At 37.8% G+C, this 14,616-nt stretch overlaps 1 protein-coding gene across 1 annotated transcript in view; it reads left to right on the top strand.

Annotated features, from left to right (window-relative positions):
* Positions 1 to 13,370, top strand: part of SLC39A9 (solute carrier family 39 member 9) — a 16,006-nt gene extending 2,636 nt beyond the window's left edge. Inside the window, exons 2-7 of the mRNA XM_008639521.2 lie at positions 1,450 to 1,558; positions 4,616 to 4,807; positions 7,245 to 7,313; positions 8,545 to 8,630; positions 10,521 to 10,655; positions 12,367 to 13,370. Coding sequence (XP_008637743.1) covers positions 1,450 to 1,558; positions 4,616 to 4,807; positions 7,245 to 7,313; positions 8,545 to 8,630; positions 10,521 to 10,655; positions 12,367 to 12,597 — 822 coding nt within the window. The 3' untranslated portion in view covers positions 12,598 to 13,370. The remainder of the gene's footprint in view (positions 1 to 1,449; positions 1,559 to 4,615; positions 4,808 to 7,244; positions 7,314 to 8,544; positions 8,631 to 10,520; positions 10,656 to 12,366) is intronic.
* The last annotated feature ends 1,246 nt before the right edge of the window (positions 13,371 to 14,616 follow it).

Below are 14,616 nucleotides of genomic sequence, written 5' to 3'. Positions count from 1 at the left end.
TAGGTCCGAGTAAGAGTTTCAATGTCAAATATTGAGCAGTGGAACAGTTTGCTAATTTGAGGAATTTGAGATTTTTTCCATGGAATTTTAGCACTTTTTACTGTGTTGCTTTTGTTTTTTAACATGCAAATGTATTTAACAGAAATGGATAAAACTATATTACTTTCGCCTATCTATGTAGGCTGTTGTTACTAAATTTCTGTATTCACTAACTATTTTGTACTGAAGAAGATGTGAAGACTTATCTTGTAATGATAACTTGTTAGTCTGTATTACTTTAATGGACCTTTAAAATTCACAGGTGCCCAACTGAAAGCAAGCTATACTCTGTATTTGCAGTTGTAATAAAGCAGTATTCCTTCTGACAATTTTCTCTGTGTTTGTGTATGTATGCAAAAGATATTATAGTTGCAGATAAAAATAATGGTTTTATCCTTGTAAGATACTATATTTTTGCAAAATTACTTTATGAACAGCAGATGTTGAAAATTTATCTTCTCATGTAGACTGCCACTGTATGACAATTTACTAAGTATAATCATTACATACATTAGTATGCAGTGCATGTTTGTGGCAACTTTACACTTTGCGTTTTCCCCAGTAGCGCTGCAGTTGTTCCCTTATGGTCACATTTGGCTTGCTTTCAGGAAGCTGATTGTGCATGTCCCTAGTGCCTCCTGCTTCTTCTATGCAAGTGTTGCACATTTCGGTGAGACAGAACAATTTGTCATTACCGTGCGTGAAGGAGAATGGATGGCATAATAATGATATGCAACAAGTGGCTTCCTGTTATTCAAATGCTGACCTCTGTCTCTAGGTCCTCAGTAGTTAACATGAGTATTTTGGTGGCACTCAGACTTCATTGAGCATGGAAGATGATGATGGTCCTGCCACAAAATGTTTGCTACACAGTTGTTAGGAGGATCTAAACTCCCATGGTTGCTGCATGTTACGTGATAGGGGTTCTTACAGAAATTATGAGTAATGGCCTTTGCAAACTGTCATATTTTAGACCCCATTATATGTTTATATATTTGGATTTTAGTACATGGCTTTGACTTTAGCCTGTCAGTGTAGTCACAAGGAAGTGAATTGGTGAATTTATTGGTAAAATAGAATGTAATTAGGTTGAGAGGAAGAGATGTCTAAGCTTTTTGCCCCAAACTAGAATATAACTAGGAAGATAACTCTAAGTAATAGCAGCAAGTACTGATAAACAATGTGTGTTTTCTATTTTTGTTACAGAAATTCTTCCAAAAATATTAACAAAACTATTATTCTTTACTATACTATAAAAACATTAAGTTTATGTGTTGTTGGTACGGTTTAATTGCAAATGCTCAATATTTATGTAACAAGTAACCCCCTTCCCCAGCCTCTCTTAATAAGGGAGAGTAAAGAAAGCATTTTCATTCTTAAAGATGATACTTGTTTTGTACTTTCTTGCAGGAGAGATTGAAGTTGGTGACTGTTCTGGGTGCTGGGCTGTTGTGTGGAACTGCCTTGGCTGTCATTGTGCCAGAAGGAGTACATGCACTTTACGAAGACATTTTGGAGGGTAAGAACCAAACCCAGATGGCCTCGTTCAAAATAACTTAGGTCGTGGCATTATGATATACCAAGGCTCCCTTTTACGGTTTTTAGCATGAGATTGGTGGAAGAGCTTCACAGCAGCATGACACAAAGCAGGCATGGAAATGCAAAACTACCGTAGGCATATTGCATGTTGAAGGATGTGATCAGACTGTAGATTGATGACTCTTCCTGACTTATTGAATCATTTGTGTGTCTGGATACTGTACTGTTCATGGAATAACAGCCTTTTATGATAGGTCATGTGTAGTGTTTCTTATTCTGGGGAGAGTGAAATTTTAACTGCTGCTGGAACTTCAAAGGAGGTGTAAGGATGCCTTTGGCAGAGAATAAAATTATGGAGTATTTGCTATTTCTTTTTGTAGTTTAGACAGCTTCTCATTAAAGCAATTGCAGGAGGTGTTTTACAGATTTGTATCCCTGCCCTAATAAGAATTTCCTCTGAAGCTGAAGAACATCTTGGAATTAATATGCTTAGCTGAAAATTATGGTTGTATAGGGCTAATTCACAGAGTAGCAGGCATTTCTTCTTGGGTGATGGTGTACATTACACCTCTAAATCTCTGTGTTCAAGCATCCAGTTCCGGTCTACAGTCACTGTCTTCACCACCTCATCATCTCTAATGAAGAGCTCAAAGTGAGCAGAGATTGTGTCTTGCGGGGATGTTTGTGTGGAGCTTGTCTTACCGCCTTAATAGAGCTCAATTTGAGGTTATGACATTGTTTTAAATAGCCAGTGCTCATCACCTCTGTTTGGAGCACACTTTAAATTTTGCTTTTGCTTGGAGACTTGTGCTATTAGATGGCCATTGCATGTATGAGATTTTTCCAGTATTCTCAGAATCAAAAGTTTGAAGGTAAATGGCAATGGCTTGCTGATTGCAGGGGAAAGCACTATAAAGTTGAGGCTGTAAAGAACCTTGCAAACATCTGGTGTAGTGTTGTTGCTGATCTGGGATTGAGAGGTAACTGTAGTCCTTTGCTTTCCTTGTAGTACTGGGTTTCGTGTTTCTAAACTTTTATATTTCATTTTAGTAATACGCTTTAATGTATACTGTTTTAGCTTCCACTAAATTTATGTTGTTCTGCTTAGATTTAGAATAAATGGAAGATAATACATAAAATCATGCTTTATCAAGAAGTGAAAGAAGCTCTGATTATGGTTTTATACTGTACTATAATTTGTGCACTCTGATGTCGGATGTCTCTAATGAGCTGTAGTTGTGGGTTTGCTCTCTATTCAATTTTAATTCTGAGTAGACTAATTTTCTCTTGTAATAGTACAGCTAGCAATGAATACAATTGCTGTGAACATTTGTGGGTTTTAATACTTTTTCACTAAATGGGGCATACTGTTCATGTATGACTCGACAGCTTGTTGTGTAGAGCTGTACGGGCTATAACTTTGTTAGTGTATGGCAGAAAAAGACACTTTCCAGTACTGTAGTAGTAACAGCAGAAGTATTTACCTAGGAAAAAAGAGTTTGTCTGTGAATGGCTTCAGACTTGATGTCTGACTCACAGTATTGTCTAACAACAGTCTATCTGTAAAATTTTTTTTATAATTGCAAAGGGGCAGAATTAATGGGTATTACAGATTTAACTACAAAAAATATTTCTCATATTTTTCTTAGAAAAGTAGGATATTCAAAATCAAACTTAAGACCATGAGAACAGCTTTCTCTTTTTTTTTTTTTTTCCAAGTTCATCTATTTACATAATTAAACGTAGAAAGGTGCAACTAAGGGAAACATTGAGGTATATTAATGTAAGTAGAAAAACAAAAAGAGAGCTTTGTTTTCCCTCTTTCAGGTGTAGCTTAACTGACTGGTTGCTTGCTATCAAGCACTTGAGTGCTTTTCATTGATATGGAAATAATTTACTATTACTTCCGTATTTACCCACAAACTATGGAATAAATAACTTCTAATTTTTGACCTTGTAGGCTGAGAGCAAACAGCATATCATGACTTGGATTATTCTTTGATCATAAACCTGTGTATGAGTGTAGTGAAATCTTGGTTTGGGTACTACCAGCAAATAAAATTCCTTTGCTGACTTCAGTCCTTTGTTTTAGCTGCTGAAACTGTATAACCACTGTCAGAAAGATTGCCCTGAGTTTTACACAGATTTATGGCTTGAAATGATCTGAAGTAAAGTCAGCTTCATAACATAGATGGCAAAAATCTTGTGTGGTCCAAAGTAAAGATATGTTTGAAGTCTTTGCTACCAAGCCCATTCTGATGTGCTTTGATTGTAGTAATGGCATTGTGATGTTTTGTACAGTGGGATGAACATAAACTTGTCTCATCCAAGAAGATGTATGAATATTCCAGCAAGATGATGACTTGCTAGAGTAAGTCAAGTTGTTGGTATAAGTTTTTAAAGCTTCTGAAGAGTAGTTGCTGTCCAAAAGACCTTCTCAAAATGAAAAAAGCATGGGCAAGCTTTAATAGCTTAACAACCACATATCATTCATCCCTAGGACTTGGACTTTGGGTTTCTGGGATGGTACTGACAGTTGTAGGTCAGTGTGCTTGACTAAGCTATTGTTATAGTCTGTATCAATGGGGTGTATCAATACTAGCTTGTTTGTATCTCAGCATCAGTTAAAGATGGTATTAAATCTATTATTAAATGGAACCTATTTTATCTCCTCATCCTGTATTTTCTCACTTAAATGAAAATAACGAAGTAACTGCTTGACGGTATCTCTGAATATTGACAAAACTGGCAGCTTCAATTAAAAAAGGAATTATACAGCAATTTTTTGTGAATTAATTTGTATTTAAAATGCAGCTTGGCTTATGACATATTAATGCTTTCTTTGCTTTTCCATGCTGAAGATGTATGAGGAGAAACCAGCCAGGCTTTGCTAAGAACACTGTCTATGAAAGACCTTAGACAAGGACTTCTGTATATTGTCCAGGAAAGTGTGAGGGAGGCTTTTGCAGAGGAGGAAAGAAGTGACTATGCCATGTCTAGTCTCCTGTCTCCTAATCTGTTCACTTGCCTTTCACAGGAAAGCATCACCCAGCGAGCGAGAAGCAGCATGTGATTGAGTCTGAGATGGTAGTGAAAATCCCAGCTGTACATGAGCATGGCCACGACCATTCCAGGTTGCATGCCTACATTGGTGTGTCCCTTGTCCTCGGCTTTGTCTTCATGCTGTTGGTGGATCAGATAGGCAGCTCTCATGTACACTCTACAGATGGTAAGTAAAGGTTCACTTCAATTAGACTTGCTAATTAGTCTTAATTAACAAGTTGCAGTTTTTATTTTTGAATGCTACTGGGATTTAATTTGTCCAGTCATGTCCAGAGTTTCAGTAGGTGCTTTAAAAACATAAATGAAGGTTCATGTGAAATGTTTATGCTGGAAATCTATCTCAAAATGGACCATAATTTGAGAGCTTTCCTCAGTAAGATGAAATAACTGTATGAGCACGTATGGTGTGGGAGTGAAGGGTGACTTGACACTTGAGTTATTGTCTGTTTTACAATATCACTCATAGGGGATTTCTTTGGCTCTCTAAAAACCTTCAGGTTAGTCTTATATTTGTTTGTTTTTCCTACTTGATTGTCATATATGTAGGTAAAATTTGCAAAGAGCAACAAGTTATCATAAGTAAGGTGGCAGAGATTATTAGATGTAAGTTCTGTAACTGCATAGGTGGGCCTCCCATACTAGTCTAGAGCCTCACTTACTTTGAAATACTTTCTGCTTTGTATAAAGATTTGTCAGTTTCTTGCAAGATTCTAAAATTGCCTATGGTTGCCTTTGTTTCCTGCCTGTGACTTCATGCTCAGAGAGCGTAGCTTGACATGCACCAAAGGTGTTCCGTCATTTGAAAAGGTATTTTATTGCCTTTGGCTGCTCATTTTCACCCACACAATGTCCTCTGATGCTGGAATTTGGCCCTGAAAAACGAAGGAATTGATCTGAAAGGAAAAGTAAAACACACACACGAAGGAGGGGGAATATGTTTTGGCTGGATTCTTGTCAGTTCACAGTGCAACTTGTGCGTATGGGGTGGTACAGATGAAAGGCCAGTGCAGGGCCTATGTCAGCTGTGTGCTCCTGAAGAAGTGTAAATGGAGCCACGGCCATGGGTAGCTGATTTTCAGAGCTGTTCTAAAGAAACAATGGCAGTGAGGATGTTAGGGAGATGCAGGTAAGCAAGGATTCTTTTTCTTCCAAAAGAATCCTTGGTTTGTGTAGGTTATGACCCTTTTCTATGTCTCTGGTCATAGCAAATACCAGGAAAAAACTGACTGTGATCTGTGTTAGAGATACACACTGTAAAATAGAATATTAAGTTTTATCTAGCCTGTACACATCACAGGAGATGTAGCAGTGTTTTGTAATGTCTTTTAAAGAGACTGAAGAAGAACACTTTTCTCTTGAACCAATGTCTTGTAGTTTATTATCTACCGAGTGACTAGAAGTTAGTCTAAACTAGAAAAATTCAGTAGGCCAGAGTGAAGGTATGAAGTCAAATGTGACTCTTTGTGTTTAGTAATGGTCAATCCAGAACAATTGTAAAGGAAATGTTTTTTGTGAGTATCTCCTCCCGTTTTTGACATGAGTAAACGATTGCTGTCATGCAAGTGCAGCTTATGCAATTAATTAGTCACATAGGCTTCCCTTCATTCAGAAGATCAAGCTGACCAAAGAGAATGCATTAGTTTTTAGCTAGCTTATTTCCCTGATCTGGCTCATTGGGAAACTACATGGGTGCCTGGGAATGAAGAGACTGGAGGGCGAGGGGACAGGCAGGAGGAAAGGACAGGACTGGAATTTCTGTTTTGGCATCACTGCAGACTTAGTGAAGCAGCTGTGTAGGTGTGGTTGCAGTTGTCTTACAGACCACTGGGATAATTCAGTCATGGCTGTTCAAACTGTCTGGAATTAAACAGTTGAATAATAAGATGTTTCTATACTTGTGTAGGGCTTACCCACCCTGCAGCGATTCTTTGTAACAGTTTCACCACTGATTGTGTAGTGGGGGATATTGATATTGCCCTGTTGTGCTGTGTAATGAGCTAACCTGTAAATGTTCAGGCAATTCTGGTCAAACACTGGATCGCAAGCAGCACTGGCTGCACTTCTCCTTTGTGGTGTATAATGTCAAAGGGAAATCTTTGCAGCTGGTGCTGTGACACATAGACTTTATTGTTTACTAGGAACTGCCAGAGAAACACTGCATCAAAAACTGACCCAGACTGTCACCTGAAGGAAACCACAAACATTGAGCTGTGTGGGGACAAATCATCCTTACTCTTGCAGCAGTTCTGGATTCTTGGGATCCAAAAATAGCTTTTCTTTCTCTTGGTGGCACCAACCTTTAACATTTCATTTTAGGAGGTTAAGAATAGTATCTGCTTCGGCCTATGAGAGAGATCCTGCAAATTGCAAAGAATTGTCTACGAATCTGTCACTTGTTTGTTGGCAGAACTTCAGGTGATTTGAAGGTGTTAAGTGTCAAACTATTTTACAGTAAGTCTAATGCAGAAATACAGAAGCTGGTAGTTTTGAGTACAACTGCCTAAGCAGCTGTGAGAGATATGTACAGTGATACTCACAATTATTTTTTCCAGCATAGTTTATTCATTTGATTTCTATCCTAACTGTTCTCATGACTGTTTCAGATCCAGAAGCTGCAAGATCAGGCAATTCCAAAATCACCACAACACTGGGACTAGTAGTGCATGCTGCAGGTAATGCAGTTAATTGTAATTAATTGTTAGTGCCTGTCAAGTACATGCATTGCTGTGTGGGTCATCTTCAGGTGTGATGGAGACACTTGGGTTTTGCTTTTGAAGGTGGCTTTTTATTAAAAAAAACCAAAAAAACAAACAAACAAACAAAAAAAAAACACAAAAAACCCCAGACAAACAAACAAAACAAAAAAAAAAAAAAGGCAAGGAGACCTAAGGATCTTCCCCAGATTTAACTGGGAGCTCAGATGCTTCACAGAGTTTTATTTGGATACAGAATTTTCTCTTTTACTCTTTACTTTACTCTTTTATTTTCCCCATCTGAAAGGTTGTGTGATGCTCACTCTCTGCCTCTTCAATTCCTTTGCTAACTCCTTTAGCTGCTAAATTTGAAAACAGGCTAACGTATTTGATGAGTAGTGTGGAACACCTTTGGGTTTGCTTGTTGGTTGATGGTTTTTTTAAAAAAATACTAATTTAAAAGAATGGTACCTTGCAGGGAAAAAAAAGACATTATAAGGTGGAGCACAAAGACTTCACTGAAACACGTTTAGGCTGACTTGCAGACTGATTGTTAGGTGTATGTTACAGTCAAGCCATGTTCACATTGTAGTTCTTCACTATATATGTGTAGTATAAATATGATGCATTTTCATGTTTTTTTTGCTGAAGGTTGTTGTCTAGATAAGTCAGAAGATGTTGATCAAAAAGATACTTCTTCACTAACCAAAGTGTTTATATATTAAGGAGTAGTGTAGTATCCATTTTCTATTTCATTTAGACAGTATATTTATTGTAAGTGATAAAAAATATTTCAATAGTATTTATATTTGAAAAATCATTTAAAGGGTAATAATTAAAATTCTTGCAATGCTTAGTATCTAAAACAGGTTTTTTAATTTAGACAGGAAGTCTCTTTTAGTACAGAAGACCAAAACAACCAAACTTGTTCCTTGTTACTTGAAGGAATGTGTCAACACTGAGTTGATTCCTGGTATGGTTTTTGTGGTTTTGGGAAATATGAGACAGCTCCTGTTGAGGGTTGTCTGATACTCTGAAATGTTATGGCTTAACAAACAAAGGCAAGTGAATCCTCCATTGGGTTGCTATTGTTAATGGCAGTTTTCAGTAACAGAGCTTCTTAAATCAACATGTTTTCTACTGTCAGCCTTTGAGGGGATGGGGAAGCTCATGTGGAGGAATAATCCATGAATCTGCACTCCTTTTTCAGCTGATGGTGTTGCATTGGGTGCAGCAGCTTCTACTTCTCAGACTAGTGTCCAGTTGATAGTGTTTGTTGCGATTATGTTGCACAAGGTGAGTTATCATCAAAAAAATCTTAATTGTTCTTCAAAAGACTGTTAACACTCACAGGAATTGCTAAAGATCTACAGTTTCATTAGTGAGGTAATACAGAAGTGTTTAGTGCCATTGAAATGAAGAGGTTAGTACAGTGTCAAGGACCAAAAAGCACAGGTATGAGGTATGATAGTAGAGCACATGATTGTTGCTAAGTCTGAGTGGAGTGCAAATGAGAGAGAATTCTGACTGCCTGCCGCCTCCCTTGGTTGCGGAAGCTGGGAAAAGTCTCCCAAAAATAGGAAGAGAAGAGTAGCTCATGAAGAAGTGTGTCAGCTTCACACTGACTTCTGAAGCTAGTGTGGTAGTGTTTATTTACCAAACAAGAAAACCCTAGATTACTACTGCTGCAAGAGACATATTCAGAGAAGTTCTAAAGGGTGAGGCACAGAACTATATGCTAGTGCATTCAAGGAGGGAAAGCAGTTTTATGCTGATTACAACAATCTCTTGGTTCCGTGATGTTCATCAGAAAATGGGGAGGATATTTGTTGTGAAGGGTTTTAGTGTTTAAAGGGTTAGTCTTTTGAAACCACTGAATATCAGAGTACTAAATTACAACTTCTGGTTACCTCTGTTGTAGTAGCTTCAACGTCACTCATACCATTTCTGTAGGAGAACAAATCTTTTGCTGATGGTGACAAGCAAACAGTGGCTCTTGAAGATGGGGGTGATCTTTGCTTAATACTTGTGTGAATGTACCTATTGGCTATATAGGCTCCAAACATACATGTGCAGATGAAATTTGCCTTATGGTAGCATATGCACAGATTACAGTGGTTAGTTGTAAATTTATCAGAAATCTTGCATAATTACATGTTCAAAATGTTAGGAAATGCATATCTATTATGTCTTTTCTTTGTTCATGCAAGAAATTGTGGTTTACATAACTTTTTTTGAGGGTGGCAATGTCACTGTCATCTCTTAGAGCTTAACTTATGGCTATTGTCAGGTGAAACTTGCTTTTGTTATTCTTAATGTTCAAATTAACTGACTTCTGAAATTGTACAATTTTAGAGGAGGAAAATTTCTCCTATGAATATTTGGTATTAGAAGAGAAAATTATTTCTTCTCTGGTATCTTTTTTCTGTTCTTCTGATCCTGATTGATGCTTTTTTCTTTCTCATCTTTTTTCACTTATGATTTCCTTCTAAGTTTAAAAAAAAAAAGGATTCTCTGTATAAAAATGCTTAATGTATTTTAGTTTTATGTGTTACCTCAGAAATGTCAGGGTGGATTGCTATTGTCTTTTTGCAAGAAAAAATATAGTGAATTCAGTGTGTGAGTAGTAGGACATCTATGCCTTTTGGATAAGAAAGTGGATGCCAGCAGAGGGAAAAGGAAGTATTTGTTTGCTTCCTGGTGAGAAGAGGAATGAACTAATCAAAAGAGCTCTTAAGTCTTTGTTAACATGGAGGCTGACTGTTACCTGTCTTTGGGCAATTGTTTCCCTCCCCATGTTAATTGTAGAATTTTTCTACTGCAGATGAAGAACCTGTCTATCTAATGTGTGATAGTAACAGGACGAAAAGAGAAATCACCTAAGTTGATGGAGTCTTAGGGATTATAGTGATGACTCTAGTCAAAATGAATATTTTGGTATTTATAATGACTACACAAGTACGTGTTTTCTCATAGCCAGAACATGAGTTTCCGTTAGGTTCTGTTATTAAGATGGGGCAGTCTGCAGAATGCTCTAGATTTGGGTTAGCTGCAGCATGCTAGTGCCTGCCCTGAATGTCTTCCAGTTCAGTCCATTTCAATGTAGTAAGTCATATTTCAACTTTTTCTCATCTTTCTGGGGGTTTTAGAAGGTATTGTATTAGCAGTGAATATTGTTTTTTGCAGGCACCAGCTGCCTTTGGCCTGGTTTCCTTCCTGATGCACGCTGGGCTAGAACGGAATCGAATCAGAAAACACTTGCTGGTCTTTGCGTTAGCAGCACCTGTTATGTCGATGGTGACATACTTAGGGCTAAGCAAGGTAGGTCCGTGGTTTTGTTCTGCCCAAAATCTAGCTTAGTGGTGAAGTTTGGGGAAAGGACTGTGATATGAGTTGCACATTACATAATTCCAAACTGCTTGAAAAATTCAGCAGAACGAAGATTTAAGAAAAGTTGATGAAAAGGTAGCAATATAAATGCACAAAAGAGACAATAATCCATGTTTTTCCATCAGAGTCAGTGATGTAACTCCTTTATAGAGTTTGGTATAGCTTTTTTTTTTTAGAAGTCTGATTTCTGTGTTTTATCCTTTCTGCTGCTCCCCACTGAGAACAATTTATTCATATACCAGGTTTTAGCTGATGCCTATTTAAGTAAGTAATTTTCAGCATTGTGGCATGCATTCTTCTTTTAATATGCAGGTAGGAAATAATCTCCTCTGGTTTCCCCCACCATCCCAGAAGTGGTCCTTTATATTCAAAGTCTGTGTCAGAAGTTGAGTCCTCAGCTAGAACAGTCTTTTTGCCTTATTCCATAAAGCATCGTTGTGTTTTGGGTCTGTGCAACAAATGGCCTGTGAAATGGAACACTGCACATGAGTTTATCATCTTTGTCCAAATTAAATGTTTCTGCTTCTCATAGCATATCCTGGGATGCTCCTCTGTTTCTGAACTGCGGTGTGTCATGCTGGTGACGTGCTATGGTGGCGTGTTGTAAAGGATATAACATGTGATCTCACAAAACTCAAGGCATGGGAGGAAAGATTAAATAAATCATCTGGGATAATCCTTTACTTTAGCTGGATAGGATTTATATTTGACATTACAGTACAAGAGACAGCAGAAAAAAAGGTTGCGTTTGTAAATAGAAAAGAGAATTCTCTTTGAGCACTCTTTTGAAGTGTTCTCATCAAGGGTTGGGTTTACATTTTGCCCTTCAGAAAGAACAGAGAATTGATAAGGCATCAGGGCTGTCACTGTGGTTTTATAGGTCCAGCTGATGTATCTTTCTCTGGAAAAATGACCTGAGAAATAAACACAAGAACTAAGATTACACCTGAGTTGGAGAGCATTCAGGAAGCATTTGAATCTGATATGTGGGTTTGCATTTCACTGCATTTACTGATGTGCAGCATATCTTAATCCTATTATGGAGGTGAAGGGGTGCTCAGTTTTGATGCAGAAGACACGTTTCTTCATGCAGTTTGCATGGAAATCCTGGAAGAGTTCTGGGTGTTTACGTCTACATACAAATAAAATATTGAATGAGTGATGTTTTGGGACTTGGTTCTGAAGAGCAGTGGAGCAGATATTTAAAGGCTAACATCTTATTTGAACCCCTTGTTTAAAGTCAATCTTGAGCATCCTCCCTAAAATTTGTGGCTTTGCAATATGAAATTTATTTTTTTTTCAAAACCTGTTTGGTATGTTGGCTGTGACATGGTCAAATAAGATGCTTCAGCAGACTGTGACTTTCTTGCTTTTCTGAGGGTTCTTTTGTAAGGGTTTTTTCTTTTGTAAGTCCAAAGTGAAGTGACTAGGAGGAGGGGTGTCTTTCTGCTCCCCCACAACTTTAGAGTGCCAGTTACTACATGGAAGGTGCAAAACACTAAAGTCATGCTAAGCCATTGTCATTGTGAGACAGGGAGAGTTGATAGAAATCCTTCTGTGCTTGGATACTGAGAGAAATTTTTTTTATTACTGATTGAAGAACTTCTGCTTATTCTCACTTTTTTTGCTGTTTGTGTTTCAGAGCAGCAAAGAAGCCCTTTCAGAAGTCAATGCCACTGGAGTTGCTATGCTGTTTTCTGCTGGGACTTTCCTTTATGTTGCCACAGTTCATGTTCTCCCAGAAGTAGGAGGAATTGCTCATAGCCACAAACCTGAATCAACTGGAGGAAAAGGACTCAGTCGTCTGGAGGTGGCAGCCCTAGTATTAGGATGCCTTATTCCTCTAGTTTTGTCCATTGGACACCATCACTAAACGCTCAAATTTCACTGTTCTTCTCCTCTATAAGACATGAGCAGTAAATGTCTGCTGCTCCCTTTATCATTCTTTTACCCATCATTCATCCCATCTACTTTATGGAGTTCAGAGGGAATCTTGATTGCAAAATGAGGAATACTGGGAAAGTTTTTAGTGTAGCAAAATGTACTTTGGCAGCCGGACGCAAATTCTATGTAACTTTCTTTTCTGAAGACACTTGCTATTTTAATTGTTACTTCTGGCCCTATTCTCAGGGAAGATGGAACTTGGAGTTTAAGAAAGGTGAGCAGGGAAGAACATAGCGACTCATCATGAAATTGCAATCACCAAAGTATTCTGCAGTTCAGCTTTTGCAGCTGAGAGCAAAACCCAAGGATGGCTGCGTTGTGAGAGGTTGAAGTCTCACTAATGAAGAAGGGGGTTCTCCCCCATTGGTTCTACATTGTCCTGGCAACGCGATTGGCCCTTGTGATGCTTGTCACTAATTGTATTGCAGAAATGGCCTACACTGGGAACTCTGGATAACACTGCTATTGTCACAGAAGTGTCACTTGATAGGAAAGAAATTATGTAGACAATGTGTAGGATTAGAGTAAGAAATCAGCTGGTTAAGAAAGTGCAAATGAGTTTTGCAGTGTATTCCATTGTTTGACGAAGGATAGAAGCAAGGAGAATAGTGTTTTGATTGTTTATTCAATTGTTAATAAATTCTAAAAAGGCATTGTTTCTTGGGAGATAGTCTTCTGCCAAGTCAGTCAAGTGTTAAGCACTTCTGTTGAGAGAGATACCCATAGTGCTGCTTGAAATAGAGCTGCTCTGGGCTCTGAGGGGTGGAAATCTGATGGAGACAGCTGTTGAGGGACCAGAGAACTTTACTAGCTCATTTTCAAAAATCTGAGCTGCTGAAATCAGTAGGGGGCTGTGTGGGTTTTTCACTAAATAAAGGTATTATGGCTAACAAAACAAGATGTTTAGTTAAATATTAATGCTGCAGATAGAATACAAAGTGTTTCTAAAGCAGTTCTGAACAAAAAAATCCCACAAACCCACAAACAAAAAACCCAACTGGTGGATTCCCAGTGAGCCTGTTAGACATTTTGCTTTTGCTTTGGGAATTGTTCATTTTCCTCTTACTGATAAGCATTAGTTTTGGTGAATCTGCTGGACAACTTTCTGCCAATTGCTGATGTCTCTCACTGCAGAAGAGTGGTAAAAGATCCCTCCATTTCCAAGGCACAGCTTTGTCTTATCAGGCACCATTTCCCTTATGCAAAACATGTTATACTCTAATAACTGTAGTGCATTGAAAAGTCGGGAATGCTTGACATGCACAGAATCAGCATAAAATTCTTTCTTTAGGGGAAAACTTTTTAATGCTGTACCCCTTTTAAGCTATACTTTGTCTGCACTTTTGAAGATAACATTGCCAAATATATTTTTCTTTTTTCTTTTTGGTTTTTTTAAAATGAATTTTGAAGTCTTGATATATCTTCTCAACTGAAGTGCTTCTTGTTTCTATTTGAATGAGTGTGACTGTTTTTCATGCCATTTGTTAGTTAAACTGCACAGCCCATTGTGCCTCATAACTTCTTTATGTTTTTGTTATCGTCCTGTTTGTCTGTTAGTTCAGAGGGTAATGGGTATATGGCCTGGCTCTTGGACCAGTGGTGGCTTTGTCTGTTGGCTCTGTAACAATATGGATGTATCCCAGGATTGAACCTAGTATTGATTCCCAGGAGTGCTTGTTCATTTGTGTGTTTTACTATATAAGATCAATGCAAAATTACTAGAAGTCATATTTTCCCATAAGACAGTATTTTCAGATAGAATTAGTGCTTCGGGCCTAAACAAGCATTTTTTAATATGAGACCTTAATATTGTGTTCTGAAAAGCCACTGCAAAATTAGTGATGTGGATGGGATCCTCTTCTGTGTGTTTTTCAATGGTGTTGTCTGTTTGTTTTGGTTTGGGGATTTTTACAGCATACATAATGCAACTGGTAAGTGACTGGTTTAA

The sequence above is a fragment of the Corvus brachyrhynchos genome, unplaced genomic scaffold (genome assembly GCF_000691975.1).
Source record: "Corvus brachyrhynchos isolate BGI_N302 unplaced genomic scaffold, ASM69197v1 scaffold115, whole genome shotgun sequence".
In the NCBI taxonomy this organism is placed as follows: domain Eukaryota; kingdom Metazoa; phylum Chordata; class Aves; order Passeriformes; family Corvidae; genus Corvus; species Corvus brachyrhynchos.
The sequence above is the reverse complement of the archived record's forward strand: the minus strand, read 5'-3'. Positions and strand labels throughout refer to the sequence as shown.